The sequence below is a fragment of the Phoca vitulina genome, unplaced genomic scaffold, assembly GCF_004348235.1.
Source record: "Phoca vitulina isolate PV1807 unplaced genomic scaffold, GSC_HSeal_1.0 scaffold25, whole genome shotgun sequence".
Lineage (NCBI taxonomy): Eukaryota > Metazoa > Chordata > Mammalia > Carnivora > Phocidae > Phoca > Phoca vitulina.
The window spans coordinates 37,047,334-37,062,457 of record NW_022589728.1 but is presented as its reverse complement, the minus strand read 5'-3'; the positions used below and the strand labels follow the sequence as shown (position 1 = coordinate 37,062,457).

The following is a 15,124-nucleotide window of genomic DNA, read 5'->3' as shown; positions in this document are numbered from 1 at the left end:
AGTCGCCAAGATACGCTGGACGTGAACTACTACAAACACCATCAGCTCTATCATCACCCCTAAAAAGAAATCTAGGGTAGAACGGTCTCGCTTTCTTCCTTTCCTTCCTCCCTCCCTTCCTTCCTTTACTGTATCCCCCATATGCCAGTCAGAGAACAGGACTTCTCTCTCCTTCCTGCTAACTTTGAAAGAGGCTATTGGGGCCCCTGGATGTCTCAGTCGGTTAAACATTCAACTCTTGATTTTGGCTCAGGTCCTGAGATCTCAGGTCATGGGATCAAGCCCCACATTAAGCTCCATGCTCAGTGGGTCAGTGTTCCCAGACTAAAGGAACCACAGTTGCTGGAGATCTCTCTCCCTCTCTCTGCCCCTCCCCCACCGCACACACGCACATGTGCTCTCTCTCTCTCAAATAAATAAATCTTAAAAAAGAAAGAAAGAAAGAAAGAAAGAAAGAAAGAAAGAAAGAAAGAAAGAAGCTTTCAAAGAAACTAAGGAAGCTATATGCCATCAAGATATGTTATGCCCCGTAATTCTTTCCTGCAGCTTGCTTCACACCATAGTACTTGTCTTGTAGTACGTTCGAATATTAGATGCAAGATGTATGTGACAGGTAGTTAAAAACATGCAATAAACAAAACCATAAAAATATCTACAATTCTGAAGTAATTAGGTTGCACTAACAGCTTAACTTTTAATATCTTCTATACCTATCTGTTGAGGTGGTACAAAGGATATATAATGATAATACTATGGTTAAGGTCATTATAGTACACACCACAGCAGAGTACCCTAACAGTCATTACTGAGAACCTTTACTAGCTTGCACAAGTTACTCAACTTCTGAGCTGCCCTGACTGTATCCACCCCACAACAGAGGGCTCTAGGGTTGTAAGGCATAATCCAATAATGTACACAGAATGCTCTGTATGGGGCTCTACTAATCCTGGTTATAATCATTGCCATGACACTACCATAATAATTAACACAACTGATTGACAGTATTTTAACACAATACGGTAGTATCAATCCTTCAATGAAAAAAATGTTACATTCTAACACAGAATCTAGTATCAGATAAACCAATTACTCTCTCCCAAGACTTGGTTATTGGTTACTTAATCATATCAAAAAACCTAAGACTACTTCTCAGTACAATCCTAAGACCCTGTGCCATGCAACTATGCATATATAGTAGTAGTAACGAGCAGAATTGTAATTTTAAGAGTAAAATGCAGTACTTACCTATTACTACCACAGGCAAAATCACTGATGAATCTTCCAGTAAAGAAGTTTCTTCAACTAATGGCATAGCTTTAACTTTCTGCCCCAAATTATCACCAAAATATTGCACTAAGGAATTAAAAATCTCTCCTTCGGTTTCAGTGTCACTATAGTTTCTTCAAAAAAAAAAAAAAAAAAAAAACCAAAAACATGAAACAAAAAACAAGAGATGTAGTTAATACAGCCTTTATAAAAACCTATCTTTATTCAGATTTTATTTAGACCATAAAATATGCAATAGTTCCATAAAAGGAGAAAAAGAAATTCTTCTGATTAATGCTTTCAAATTAGTAGCTTAGCTTACCTGTCAACCTGTACCATTTTTAATGTCAGAAATCCTAAATAGCTGTTAATGTCTCTGTAGTATAATGTAGGCAAGTCCCACACAAGTTCTAAATAAGAAACTATCTTTAAAGACCAAGGAGACAGCATTGTATTGGGGATTTTTAGAATTCTCTGAGATTTCCTAGGAATGGCTAGTTTCTCTCTTATTTTTTTCTCATTAATAAAAAGATAAGTGCACTAGAGGTGGCATATTTGGAACAAAATAGTCATAATACTAAGGAAAAATTAATTATACTTATGTATTACAAACTGCATATTTTGGTAAAAGAAATGAGGTTTATACATCTTAATTCTCAGATATTGAAAATTGGAAACATCTTTATGTTGATTTCCAATCTACTTTCTTTCCTAGTTGCCTCCCTAGAAACTAGCTTTAGCATTCTGACATGCTCAGGAAATAAATGGAGTAGCCTCCAAACACAGTTAATGTTCTGCATTACACTAGTGATTACTTCAGAACAGAATCCCCAAATTATTTTTCATCTTTATATAGTCAGCAGCAGGCAAATATCTGGAAATATTAAACTGAGCACCAACTATGGGTGAATGTGCTTACTACTCCTCCCAAAATGAACATGAGATGGATCAGTTACTTCACAGGACTCACAGATCCCGGAGGAGAATGATAAACAGAAAGAATTAGGCAGAGACCAAAATTTCTGCTTCCCTATAGCCTCCCAAGGTCCCAGTCTACCCTAGGATAGAGTTCTCCAGGATATGCTAACAGCTTTCCTGAAGAAGGTATAAACTCCACCCCAAATATTTGGACTCCTCTAATGATACGTGGCCTTTTGGGACCAGAATAGATAGATACCCTTTGGATAGGTCTATTAGGGAAAGCCCCTCCTCACACTGAAGCCTGCTCCTGGAAGAAGTTATCTTATGCTCTGCTCAATGCATCCCTTTCAGATCATCCCAACTACTTCTCTGAGCAGATCCAGGTATACTAGTTACCCAGTCTGCTTCTGCTTCTTGGCAACTGCACTCAAATGAGTGTATTATACTCAGGCCTATTTCTGGTATCTCCCCTGAATGTGTGCCGAGGACAGGTCCCCCAGCTCCCTCTGGATGCTTCTGATCAAAGTCCTTTTGCATACCCAGGCCTGATTGATATTGTGGTGGCTGTAAAGGCCACAATTCTTTTTCAGAAGATGCACACCTCATCTTCAGTCTCTTCCAAATATCCCCACCTCAAACATTGTTGCTCCCACATATACAACCCTCTCTTTATTTTAAAAAAAATAATTTAAAAAAGATCATCACTAACTTTTTGTTAATCAAAGAGAGGTTTCCTTCAAACCTTAACAAACATTTCCTCCTTTTCAAGTGTGCGATTCAGGGTTGTTAGTACAATCACAAGGTTTTGCAATCACCACTACTAATTCCAGAAAAATTTTATCACCCTAAAAGTGATAAACTAAGTTAACCGTAGCAAACTAGTTACTACTAAACTACAGTACCCATTAAAACTCATTCCCCATTCTTCCTTCCCTCCAGCTACTGGTGACCACTAATCTACTTTCGGTCTTGTTGGATTTGTCTATTCTGGAAATTGCATATAAATGGAACCTCTCACACATTATGTGGCCTTTTGTGTCTGGCTTCTTCCACTTAGCATGTTTTCAAGCTTCACCCACAGTGTAGGGGGTATTGGTACTTCATTTCTTTTCATGCCTAAGTAATTTCTCACTGTAGAGATAGAACACATTTTGTTCATTCACAAACTGATGAACATTTGAGTTGTTCCCATTTTTTGGCTATACAAATAATGCTGTGAATATTCATGTATAAATTTTGTGTGGATAAATGTTTTCATAGCTCTTACGAGTAAATGGCTGGGTCATAAACTCTGTTTAACATCTTAAGGAATTGCCAAACTGTTTCCTAAAATGGCTGCATCATTCTACAATCCCACCAGCAATATAGGAGGGTTCCAACTTTTCCACACCCTCACCAACACTTACCTTTTTTTTTTTTTAGCTACCCTCATTGGTGTGAAGTGACATCTCAATGCAGTTTTGACTTGCATTTCCCTAATGACTAATAATGTTAAGCATCTTTTCATATACTTTTTAGCAATTTGTATTAACTTCTTTGTAGAAATATTCTTCACCCACTTTCAAACTGGGCTTTTTATTGAGCTTTAGAAATTATATATGTAGAGCACAAGTTCCTTTTCAGATATATGATTTGCAAATATTTTCTCCCATTCTGTGGGTTGTCTTTCCCTTTCTTTGTCTTTTGAATCACAAAAGTTTCAATTTTTTTATTTTTGCTACTGTGCTTTTGGTGTCTAAGAAACCACTCCCTAATCCAAGATCACCAAGATTTACTCCTATGTCCTATAAGTTTTACAGTTCTAGTTTTTAAAAAGATTTAAGTCTGTCATCCATTTTGAGTTAATTTTATATATGTGATGTGTGAGGTAAGAGTCCAACTCCATTCTTTTGCTTGTGGATATCCATTTGTCCTGGAATCATCTGTTGAAGAGACTGTAACTTCCCCTTTGTCTCGTGATCCCATGGAAAAACCAACTGACCATAAATTTAAGGATTTATTTCTGAACTCTCAATTCTATTCCACTGATCTATTAATCTTCATGCAAGCGCCACACTGTCTTGCTTACTGTCTGTTTGTAGTAAATTCTGAAATTAGGAAGTGGGAATTCTCCGACTTTGTTCTTTTTCAAATTGTCTTGGCTATTCTGGGTTCCTTGCAATTCCGTATGAATTTTAGGATCTTGTCATTTCTGCAAAAAAAAGGGTGCTAGGATTTTGATAAGACTGCACTAAATTTATAGATCAATTTGAAAAATATTGCCATCTTAATTAAGAATACTAAGCTTTTCAATCCATGAACATGGGATTCCTTTTATTTAGGCCTTTTTTAGTTCTTCTCAATGATGTTTTGTAGTTTTCGGTGTACAAGTCTTAAGACTTAGGAATAAGTATTTCTTTCTTTTTGATGCTAGTGTAAATGGAATTTTGTTAATTTCATTGTCAGACTGTTCATTGTTAGTGTGTAGAAGTAGGATTGATTTTTGTATGTTGATCTTATATTCTCCAACGTTGCTTAATTCATTTATTAGGTCTAGTAGGTTTTGTGTGTGGGCCTCCAACAATTTAGTCTGTTCCAAGACTCTAGAACATTAAGTAGAGCCAAAGTTTTAGCTTATCTAAATTCTCTATATAGTGTAAGTAATTAGATCTGATTTTCTACTGGTCATTGGTATAATCTGTACATATGCAATATGTATATAATCTATAATAATACTGGTATGTATATAATTGTATATGACCTATAATTTTGGTATAAACTATTTGTAATAAACTTGCACGGTATTTGAAAAATTTAATACAAATTAACACAGATGAAAAACTGAATCAAGAGAAGCAAACAAAAACCAAAAGTATGGTTCACTGATTCTGCATAAAGCAACAATGAAACAAAGGCCTCCTGATAAGTATTCTTTCTAAAAAATTCAGAGCCTAAGTTATAATTCAGTATTACTGCACATGTTTTATAATATATTCATACTATATCACAGGTCTATGAACAGTTTCAACTTTTACTTGAGATATCCAACTTGATCAATGTTATGTTTAAAACAAGTATTTTGAGTAATAAAAATCTACTTTTCCTTTATTTGGGATACTACAGCACTTTACACACATGCAAAAATAGTTGCCCTATTAGGCATAAAGACTATTTGATATTTAAGAGGATTTTAGAGCCCTTCCATCTTTTGTTCTTGAAATATTATAGTCCAGTCTCGAAACAAATTTAAGAGGATGGCACAGGCATAAAATTTGGGTAACAAAAAGACTTTTCTCACATCTAGCAATACTTCTTTAAATGATGACTCAAACTTAAATGAAATGCTTTAGTATCTGAATTTTTATAGTCTTTGGAAGCATGATCCTAAATGGTCACCAAATTAATACTACTGTATGAAAAAAAGGTTCTAAAGTCACAAATGAAGTCAGTCACACTGTCCATCTTCCAAAACAGTAGGTATGGAACAAGCAGCTGGAAAGTCAGTGGACAGTTATCACAATACCCATTCCTTTCAGGTATGGCACAAGATCCAAAATATACAGGTTTGTCACAACCTGTTTTAAAATGTGGGTTCCTAATAAAATTGCTCAAAAAATAGCATGAGTAAATTATAAACACCTTCCTAAAGAAGAGGTCTTAAATGTTTTAGTTTTTAAATCTGAGACACAATGCAGTTATTTTTACAATGGAAATAAGATTTATTATCACAATTTTCTTCTTTTGGCTAGCAAGGCTTGTTTTCCTTTATCCCTCAAGATCAAAACATACCAACTACTTTTGTCTTCATCTCCTCCAAATTTCTGTACAAAGTGTTAATAGGCATATGGTATCCACAACCGAGGGTTAGCTGAATGGATATGAATCCCAACCTGTGTCCTTAGAGTTCAACTATACCAAAAGCAGTCAATTCACAGCCACGCAGTCAAAAGGCTAAATTTTAGACAGCAGTGTCTGAAAGGCATGTTAATTTCTCAAGGGGCTTCAGTTTAACAAGTTTTCACTAGAGGAACCTGTTTTCTAACTCTCCAAAGTGGATCTGATACTCTCAAACCAATGTCTGTCAAGTAGTCAACAAAGTTGCCTAAAACTTAAAATCCAGCAATTACATAAAACATTTTTTTTTTAATATCCAGAATTTAGAAACCCCTACAAAACTCACTGAGAAGTTGGGTAAGCCTGAACTGTTCTGAACCTTCTTGGTGCCTTACACTCCTCGGCAATTTGATGAAACCTCTGAACCTCTTCCGTTGAATATTATTATTAAATACATAAGAGATACATAGGATTTACAAGGAAACCAATTACATTAAAATACAGTTATAAAAAGTAAACTTGTGACATGTTTATTTGCACAAAAAAATAACAAGTTTGGTGATGTGTAATTACTGTAATTTTGAAAAAATAAGCATACAGTATTTCTAGATATGTGCAACTGATATGAAAATATTTGTGAATTTTATTGGTGACAAGGTCATAAGTACTATGTGACTTGTTGCTTATATTCATAATTGAAAGACATATTAGATTTTGGCTAAAGTTTAGCAAAAATATCAGTTGTACTTTCTTCCCACGCAAGTTCATGGCCACTTAAATTCTACCTACCAACTCCAATTTTAAAATTCTTGATCAGAGTTTCATATTTTGAGAAAAATTTATATATCATTATTCTAGCACATTCATATATGCGAAGTAAGGTAATTTACTTAAGTCTTCGCTAAATTGAACATTTCTTCACCACAGGGTTAAAATCACTTCCAAGTGCCTTTAGCCTTTCTCCCCATAACTGACTTAAATGTCTGCCAACTGTGCAAGAGAACACGTATTTTTATTCTCAAATGCATTAACCTCATCACCCTTAAGAACGTTCCCATAATGTGAGTCTTGAATGGCCACCTATTTCAAATTTCTATAATATACGGCTTGCAATGACAAGCATCCTAGAACAAAGTCAGCACCTACTTTTAACTAGACCATCACACTTAAAACAGTTTCCTAACTCCTTTCAACCCAATAACTTAGATTATTACGTTTATTAAAAAAATCTATGAAGATTGTAAAGGTGGGGTAGGGAGGAACCTTCGCAACTCTTCGAACTTTGCACTACTTGGAAGTCTCAGGTGGCAGTAACCGACTCGCTCCGGGTCTAGCCGGTTTCGAAGTCCCATGACTGGCCCGGTCCCGGAGAAGATAAGAAGACAAGAAAGGAGAGTTCCCCCCCCCACCCCGCCCGGAGCGAGGCGCCCCCAAGCAGAGGTTGCCGAGGCGGGAACCCTGATCAAGCAGGAACCAGGAGGAAGCGGCGGCCGAGGCGGGAGGCCGCTGCAGTCCAGGCGCTCGCCCCCCACCCCGGACCCGTCCCGACTCCAGACCGGTCCTGACCCCGACCCCGCCCGGCCTCTGCCCATCTCGGCCCCAGCACGGCCGCGGGGCCGGGAAGCGTTCCACCCTCCGCCTGCTCCCATCCCCTCCGCTCCCCGGCTGAGAAGTCACCTGAAATGACCGGCCAGGGAGCAGCTGCAGCACCACACCGGCATGGAGCGCGGCGCACGGGGCGCCCGAGCGCGACCGCCACGGCCGCCGCCGCCGCCTGCCCCGGCTGGGCTGCCCGTTCGGGGCGCCCGCCCACTCGCCCGGGGTCGCGGGGTCCGCGGGGCGCCAGCGCTCCGCGCGTCGCCGTTGCCGCGGCTGCCCGGAAGCTGCGGTTCAGCAGCGGGCCGGGCTCCGGCGCCCCGAACTCCGCCTCAGGAAAAGCGGCTTCCGCTCCTCGCCTGCGGGGAGCCAGACGCCGGCGGCGGATGATCTGGGGGCGCCGCGATGGGGGCGGAACGGGGCGGGGACGCTGCGACGGCTGCGGCGGAGGCGCGCGGGCTCCGCCTCGCAGGTGCGGCGGCGGCGGGCGAGGCCGGCGATTGGTGGAGACGCGGCCGGGGCGAGGGGCCGGGCCTGACGGAGTGGCGGCTGCGCGGGCCGGGGGCCGAGGTCCTCGCGCCAACCGGACCGCGGCGGCGGCAACCGGGGACCCGAGCCTCGGCCTGCGCCCCGCGGCCCCTCCGCGTGCACCCTCCTCACGGCCTGGGGGGTTAGCAGGGCTGGGCGGATGCGCGTCGAGAGGACCGGATGATGAGAGGAAGAGAAAACTGTAGCAGAACGGCTCGGGGGGGAACCCTGCGTACAGCGCGGCCTCCGCGACCGGGGAGCAACGCGGTGTCACCCCAGTCCGTCCGCGCGGGACTCCCACCGAGGAGGCCAGGGGAAGGCCGAGAGTCCCACCCAAGAAACCCACCTTAGCGCCTTTTCTCGCGCTGGCCTGGGCGCAGACGCTGGGAGCTTCTGCGCGCTTCTCGCTTTCGACCCTGCATCACAATCGCCTGGGGCGTGGTGGGGGGTGGGGGAAAACACACCAAACCACAGGTGCCCGGGCTCCACCCCCAACTGTTCTGATTGTGGAAGTCCCGCTTCCTGAATGGGGGGGAAGCCTCCCTTCCCTAAGTAAGAGGCTCGCAAACATTCCCTAGTGTGAGAATCACCGGCGTTGCTGGCTAAAAGTACAGGTGCTTAGCCCTGCCCAAGACTTACTGAGTCCGTTTCCGGGCGGGGGAAAGGGCGGGAACGTGTCCCTCCAGGTGAACGGGATTCAAGAAAAGTTAGAAAAGTACCGAGTAATGAGTGTCCCTATTCGATGTTGTCAAAAAATAGAGGCGGGAAAAACTCCTAGAAGTGACTGATTGCACGTGCTGTTAGATGTAGATGTCTTCCTATCCCCACTTCCAAAAAAGCCCAATTATTTTTGCGGTTAAAATGTAAGATACATAGTTTCTGTTTTTAAATAGTTTTTTTTATGTAAGTTCTCAAGTTTTGTTGAATGTTGTCATTGAACGAACTTGCACATAGCAGGTATTTTAGATTCTGTGGAGCTTAACAAAATTGTATGACTCAGCCTGCCTCCAGGGTTATAAAAAAATTCTGTTTTTTCTCTTGTCTTATTGACAATTTGACACGTTCATTTCATTTAATGTTGTCTCGAAAAGTGAAGCATGAAGTTACTTTTCTGTTACTAGTCATAACATTATCCTTCTAAAGGACCTAAATTCCTAAAATGTATGCCAATCCAGAGAATTGAAATATTTAAAACTGTAAGAATGTTTGTAAGTACTTTGTGTAATTTTTCCTTTATGGCTTTGTTTTTACTTTGAGTTTTCTTGAAGTATTTCAGATCAAATAGTAAAGTGAGCATATCAAATTTTAGGCTTAATCTGTATTTAAACCTTGTGAACTTGCTATCATGGTTTACACTATATAATGGTTTATGATTAAATCAGGCCACAATGACTACATAGAGGATTTTTCTTACAGGTAATGGGGCATGTCAGAGTTTTTGTATTTTTTTTTAAGATTTTATTTATTTGTCAAAGAGAGCACGAGTGGGGGGAGGGGCAGGCAGAGGGAGAAGCAGGCTCCGCGCTGAGCAAAGAGCCTAATGTGGGTCTCGATCCCAGGACCCCAGGATCATGACTTGAGCCAAAGGCAGATGCTTAACCAACTGAGCCACCCAGGCGTCCCGGAGTTTTTGTATTTTTATTTTGAATTGTAGGTGAGGTCTTATTTAAATATAAAATCCAGGTTTTATAATAAAAAATAAATATAAATTGTGAGGTTGTAGGGCAACAGACTCAGATACAGCTGGTGAGAATGTAAATTAGTATGTAATCCAATACTCCCTCACCTGCATAGTAGAACCTCCGTGGACCTTTCAGCACCCACACTAGCGCACTGAGGGTGCAGCTTATCTCACACCAGAAGCCTTGCCACTCCACAGTACTTTCTGGACTCCCAGTGTTACCTGGTTGTAGAATCCTTACTGAACAACTCTTCTTACTGGTATATAATGTGCTGGTATGTCATACATTTAATTATAACCAAGTGGCTAAAAGGACTGTCTGTTGGAACCTTCACTGCGCAGCTAAGGTGATCTTGGACAAGTTACTCAGCATCTCTGGGCTTTGATTCCTCATCTATTATGAACTTACTTCTTTGGTTGTAAGGATTAAATAAGAAAATACTTTTAAAGCACTCATCACAGTGTCTGGCTCATGTTAATCACTGAATAAATATTAGTTTTCATTATTATCGATAATAATATTGTAAAATATTTTTACATTTTCTAAAGCAGAAATTCAGAAAGTATGGATTGAACTGTGCCCCTTGCCGAATTCATATGTTGAAGCCCTAACCCCCAGTGTGACTATATGTGGAGATAGGGCCTGTAAAGAGGTAATTAAGGTTATATGAGGTCGTAAGTATGGGACTCTAATCCAGAAGGGCTGGTACCTTATAAGAAGAGCAGCTTTCTTTTTCTGTCAGGAGGGTGGGAAGCCAGGAAGAGCTCTCACCAGGAACCACATTGGCAGGCACCTTGATTTCAGACTTCACAGTCTCCAGAATTGTGAGAAAATGTCTGTTGTTTAAGCCACTCAGTCTGTGGCATCTTATTATGGCAGCCCAACCTCACTAAGACAGTATGTTTTTGCATTTTCTAGAAGCAAACAAAAAATTTTAATGTACACTATTTGAAGTAAACCACTGCATTTCATAAACTAGGTAATCTATCAATAGACCATCTCATGCAGTAATTTGGTAGTATAATACTCAGTTTTAGAGTGTTCTAGAAAACATTCTAGAAAAAACAGTTCCTCCTTTATTGAAGCTCTGGGAAGCTCAGATACCTTTCAGATTTCTTATCCTCGAGCCTATCAATAATTTTCGGTACAGTGAATATCTCCGTTGAGCTGTCAGTTTGGAATTCTTAACTAATTCAATTCTCTATTTTGATGGCATAGTATGAGTGCTTTCTTGACTACACAGAAAACTGGGGACAGAAGCTGGTGCTAGAGACTTAAGATGAAGTTTATTACTGCAGCTTGAACTTAGGCCAGAGAGAAAAATACCAAAGAGGCTGCTTGCTAAAAATACAATTTATTTTTGCGAATTTTGTAGCGGTCAGGCTCTGTTGCAAAGAACAGAACTCATGAATTCACTCAAGCTAAATTAAGAATAAAAGGAATTTCTTACAGGGTATTAACATGTTGCAGAATCATAGGTAGACTGAAGAACATAGGTAGAACCTGAGAAAAAATACTCAAAGTCACAATGAAAGGGCAAACCAAAGGGCAAATAGGAGCTGCTGCCTATCTATGGCCAAGATGCTGCCTGCCAAATTTGCTGCTTTGGCTACAGCTGCTGATTTCCAGAATTGTACCTGACATTGCAATACTTTATTTATTGTCTGTCTCCCTCTATATACAAAGGAACTTAGTATTTCTGTTCACGGTTATATACCACAGCAGTGAGAACAGATCTTGGTTTGTAGTAGGGATAAACACAGAGCATCATAGGTAACACTCATCCAGTAAACCAGCAGGGCCATTGTTGGATAAGCCTTTAACTAAATGGAAGGGGGAAATATGAATTACAACTCATTTGTCTGTCTCATGGCCTGTAAGGTCAACTTATACACTCTGCATTACTACAAGAGTAGAGAAAAGGAGAAAAGCAGAGAATAGAGAGCAGTAGTCAGTGTGACCAAAAAGATAAGTCATTCAGAATTAATCAAGGTTTCAACATCAGAATAGAAGATCCAGAAAGTGAGGGCAGAGAAGATGGTTGGATGAAATTTACAAGAAAAAAATGTTCAAAACTAAAGAGAGACATGAGTCTGCAAATGTATAAGACCTACTGAGTCCTAAGAAGAAAAAAGAAAAGGTCTGCATGGAGGCATATCTTAAAATTTAAGGATAGCAAGAATTAAAAGATTCTCAAAGCTTCCAGAGAGCAAATACAGGTCCTCTATAAAGGAATGAGAATCAGGCCAGCAACAGGCTAGCTTCCCATCAACAGGACTGGAAATTAGGAGATGAGCAAGCCTGAAAGTTCCATGGGAAAATGATTTTGAACTTGGAACTCTAAACCAAGCCAATAAAATATAAAATCAATAAAATATGGGGGCAGAATGAAAAAGAAAGTTAAACATGAACTGAGAAAGCTTCCTCACCCAAATACTCTTTTTTAGGGTGTTACTTAAGAATGTGGGGTGGCAAAACAAGGGAATTATCCAAGAAATTGGAGCAGGTTGAATGTATGAACAATAGGACCAACTCAGAAAAGCAATGAAGGCAAGTCCCAGGAGGACAACCATGCAGCAGGCCTGAGAGCTCCCCATACAAATCGAAAGGAGACCCCAGGGCTGCAAGAGAACTGCCCATGGAAAGAAGAGTCCTTAGATGTGACAGTATCCTGCAAATGTCGGAAGAAACTATTCTAATGATGCCATGAAGGCAGACCATTCAAGTAAAAGTAAAAAGGCAACTCGAAGTCAAGAGGGCTGGGGGTGTATGACTAAAAATATACAAAAAACAGGTATAGCATAGTCAGGGAATACAAGTCACATGAGCAGGAGTTGTTTACTGATTTTGTTTTGTTTACTGGAGTAACAAAAAACGGAAGTAAACAAAAAAAGAGTTGTTTACTGATTTTCAAATTTACACTTCACCTGTAGACGAATCTCCTAACTATGGTTACAAAACATTTTAAATGTTAATCATGATAATGGAAAGAGAAGAGAAAGGTATGGAATACAATATTCTTATGTGACAAAGTAATTGAAACTTATAATACTGCTTATAATTGAAAGAATCATCATTTTAAGATTATTATTTAGTATCACAAAGGTAATTAATGGAAAAGCTAATGATGGTGGTATAATTTATTAGGTATTACAGGTAGGGAAAATTTGAGGTGGTTTAATAAACCCTTAATCGTATTGGCAGGAAGTGAGTATGCAAGATCTAACACTGATTATGTCCAGAATTAGTGGCATAGAAAGAGGAGGGTACCAATGAGCTAAATGTGATTGCCTCTGGGGAGCAAGATTGGGAGGTTTGGGCAAGGAGGGGTTGGGGGTTCATTGCTTTGTGTTCGGCCTGCTTGAATTGATCCATTCATTTACATGACGAATATTTGTTGTGTACCAAAATGTGCCAGGCACAGGAATGAAACAGAAGATTTGGGGACACAGAATATTTTCTACCATGACAATGCCAAAATTTGAAATTGAATATTAGCCTTGTTCTGAAATTTTTTTTTTAAGATTTTATTTATTTGAGAGAGAGTGAAAGCAAGAGAGATCACAGAGGGAGAGGGAGAAGCAGACTCGCCGCTGAGCGGAGAGCCTGATGCGGGGCTCCATCCCAGGATCCTGGGATCACGACCTGAGCCGAAGGCAGACGCTTAACTGACTGAGCCACCCAGGCGCCCCCGAAATTTTTTGATTAGGCAATCGATGCCAACCATGTTGTTCCTCCCTTCTCATGCCCTTCCTCTTGAGTTGTCTTGTTTGGACACACACTTTTCAGTCATCTGACACCCATACCCAGTGTTATTTGTTGGTGTTGTGGGGAACCTGGGGATAAGGCAGCAAAGGAGGAAGGTGCTTTTCCTACACCAGTGGGGTGGTTGGTGAGGTCTTAGGATTTCTGTGGAGGTGATTTGTGGTTTTGGAGTTGCAAACTGATGTGAGCTGGAGCAGCAAGCATGATGAATGTATTGGGCAGGCTACCTGGGAGCAGGAATGAGAAAAGCCCTCTCTTTTTCCCATATAACAGAGTCATGCTTCTCAAGCTGACTGCAGCTTAGAATCACATAAAAGCATTTAGAAAACAATGCCCAGGTGTAGCCCCTTCCCTACTACTGATTAAATGAAAAGTCTGGTGAAGGGACTTCAGGCACCTGATTCAAATCATTAACATGGAATTCACAAGCAATGTTCACAAAATTGATCAAGCTGACAAAACAGATTAGAGCTTCAAACCAGTTTTCATCCTGATATTCATACTATAGCCAGGCTGAGAAAGAGCACACTCACTTCTTTGACCCTATAATACATAGTTATAGCATAAACAGAAAATGTGTAGCTTATATTTAATTAATAAAGTTAACTTATTGGTTAAAAGCCCCCTACACACACATACGAGTTTACAGTTCTCATCTCACCTTTTATTCCTAGCGCCGCCCATGCTGTTCTTTCCAAACATAGCAGAGGAGTCTCTCCTTAGGATTTTGCATTGGCTGTTCCCTTTGTCTGGAACACTCTTCCCACCATATCCACACAGCTAACTCCCTCCCCTTCTCAGAGTCCACTCAAATATCACCTTCTCAATGAGGCTGACTCTGATCACCCTGTTTAAAACTGTAATCTGCCCTCCTTGTCCCAAGGCGGTACTCCCAATCTCACCTTACTCTACTGTTCTTTTTATCATAGCACTTATTACCTTCTAACATATTATATAATTTGCCTGCTTAATGTAACCACTGTGTAATGTTTGTTCCCTCCCATTAGAATGTAAACCAAAGAGAGAGGGTTTTTTCCATTTTTTTTCACAAATGAAACTTGTGTCTGGAACAGTGCCTAACACATAGTTAACACTCAAATATTTGCTGAACTTCAGTGGCCTCTTAAAATATCATTCCATACAAGATATGTGTTTAGCCATGTTACAATAATATGTGTTTGGAGCGTGCCAGCGTTACACTGTTACATAATGTCTTTATGGAGTTGCAAATCTACCCAAGCAAAAGTTCTGTCTCCCAGTGAAGCATGCTGGAAAGCTGGGCTGGGAGTCAGAAAACCTGGGCTTTAGTCTTGTCTGTTAAGTAGGTATGTAATATTGAGCAACTTACCTTCACCCCTCTGAGCCTCACTTACATAATCTGTAAAAGGCGTTTATTATAAATGAATTCCAAGTTCTCTTCCTCTTCTGTCATACAATATTTTATTACCAAAGGTGAGATGGAAACACAACATTAAGTTCTTGTTGTTTTCTATTTTATTATAAAAACAGTTAAAATATGCACCAATCTCCACATCACAAGTTGAATTTAGTAT

The 15,124-nt window shown here is 40.3% G+C and overlaps 2 protein-coding genes across 3 annotated transcripts in view; one reads left to right on the top strand and one right to left on the bottom strand.

Moving 5' to 3' along the window:
• OSGIN2 (oxidative stress induced growth inhibitor family member 2) overlaps window positions 1-8,572 on the bottom strand; it is a 26,358-nt gene extending 17,786 nt beyond the window's left edge. Inside the window, exons 1-2 of one of the 2 annotated variants that reach the window (XM_032421751.1) lie at window positions 8,471-8,572; window positions 1,246-1,400 (exon numbers count right to left, since the gene is read on the bottom strand). In XM_032421751.1, the coding sequence (XP_032277642.1) occupies window positions 1,246-1,312 (67 nt within the window). In that variant the 5' untranslated portion in view covers window positions 1,313-1,400; window positions 8,471-8,572. Of the gene's footprint in view, window positions 1-1,245; window positions 1,401-7,677; window positions 7,764-8,470 lie in introns of those variants that run through there. The other variant, XM_032421750.1, reaches the window with a different exon arrangement.
• Window positions 8,002-15,124, top strand: part of LOC116643268 (histone deacetylase 1-like) — a 27,873-nt gene continuing 20,750 nt past the window's right edge. The window contains 2 exon segments of the mRNA XM_032422029.1: window positions 8,002-8,266; window positions 10,358-10,458. Of these exon segments, the coding sequence (XP_032277920.1) occupies window positions 8,002-8,266; window positions 10,358-10,458 (366 nt within the window).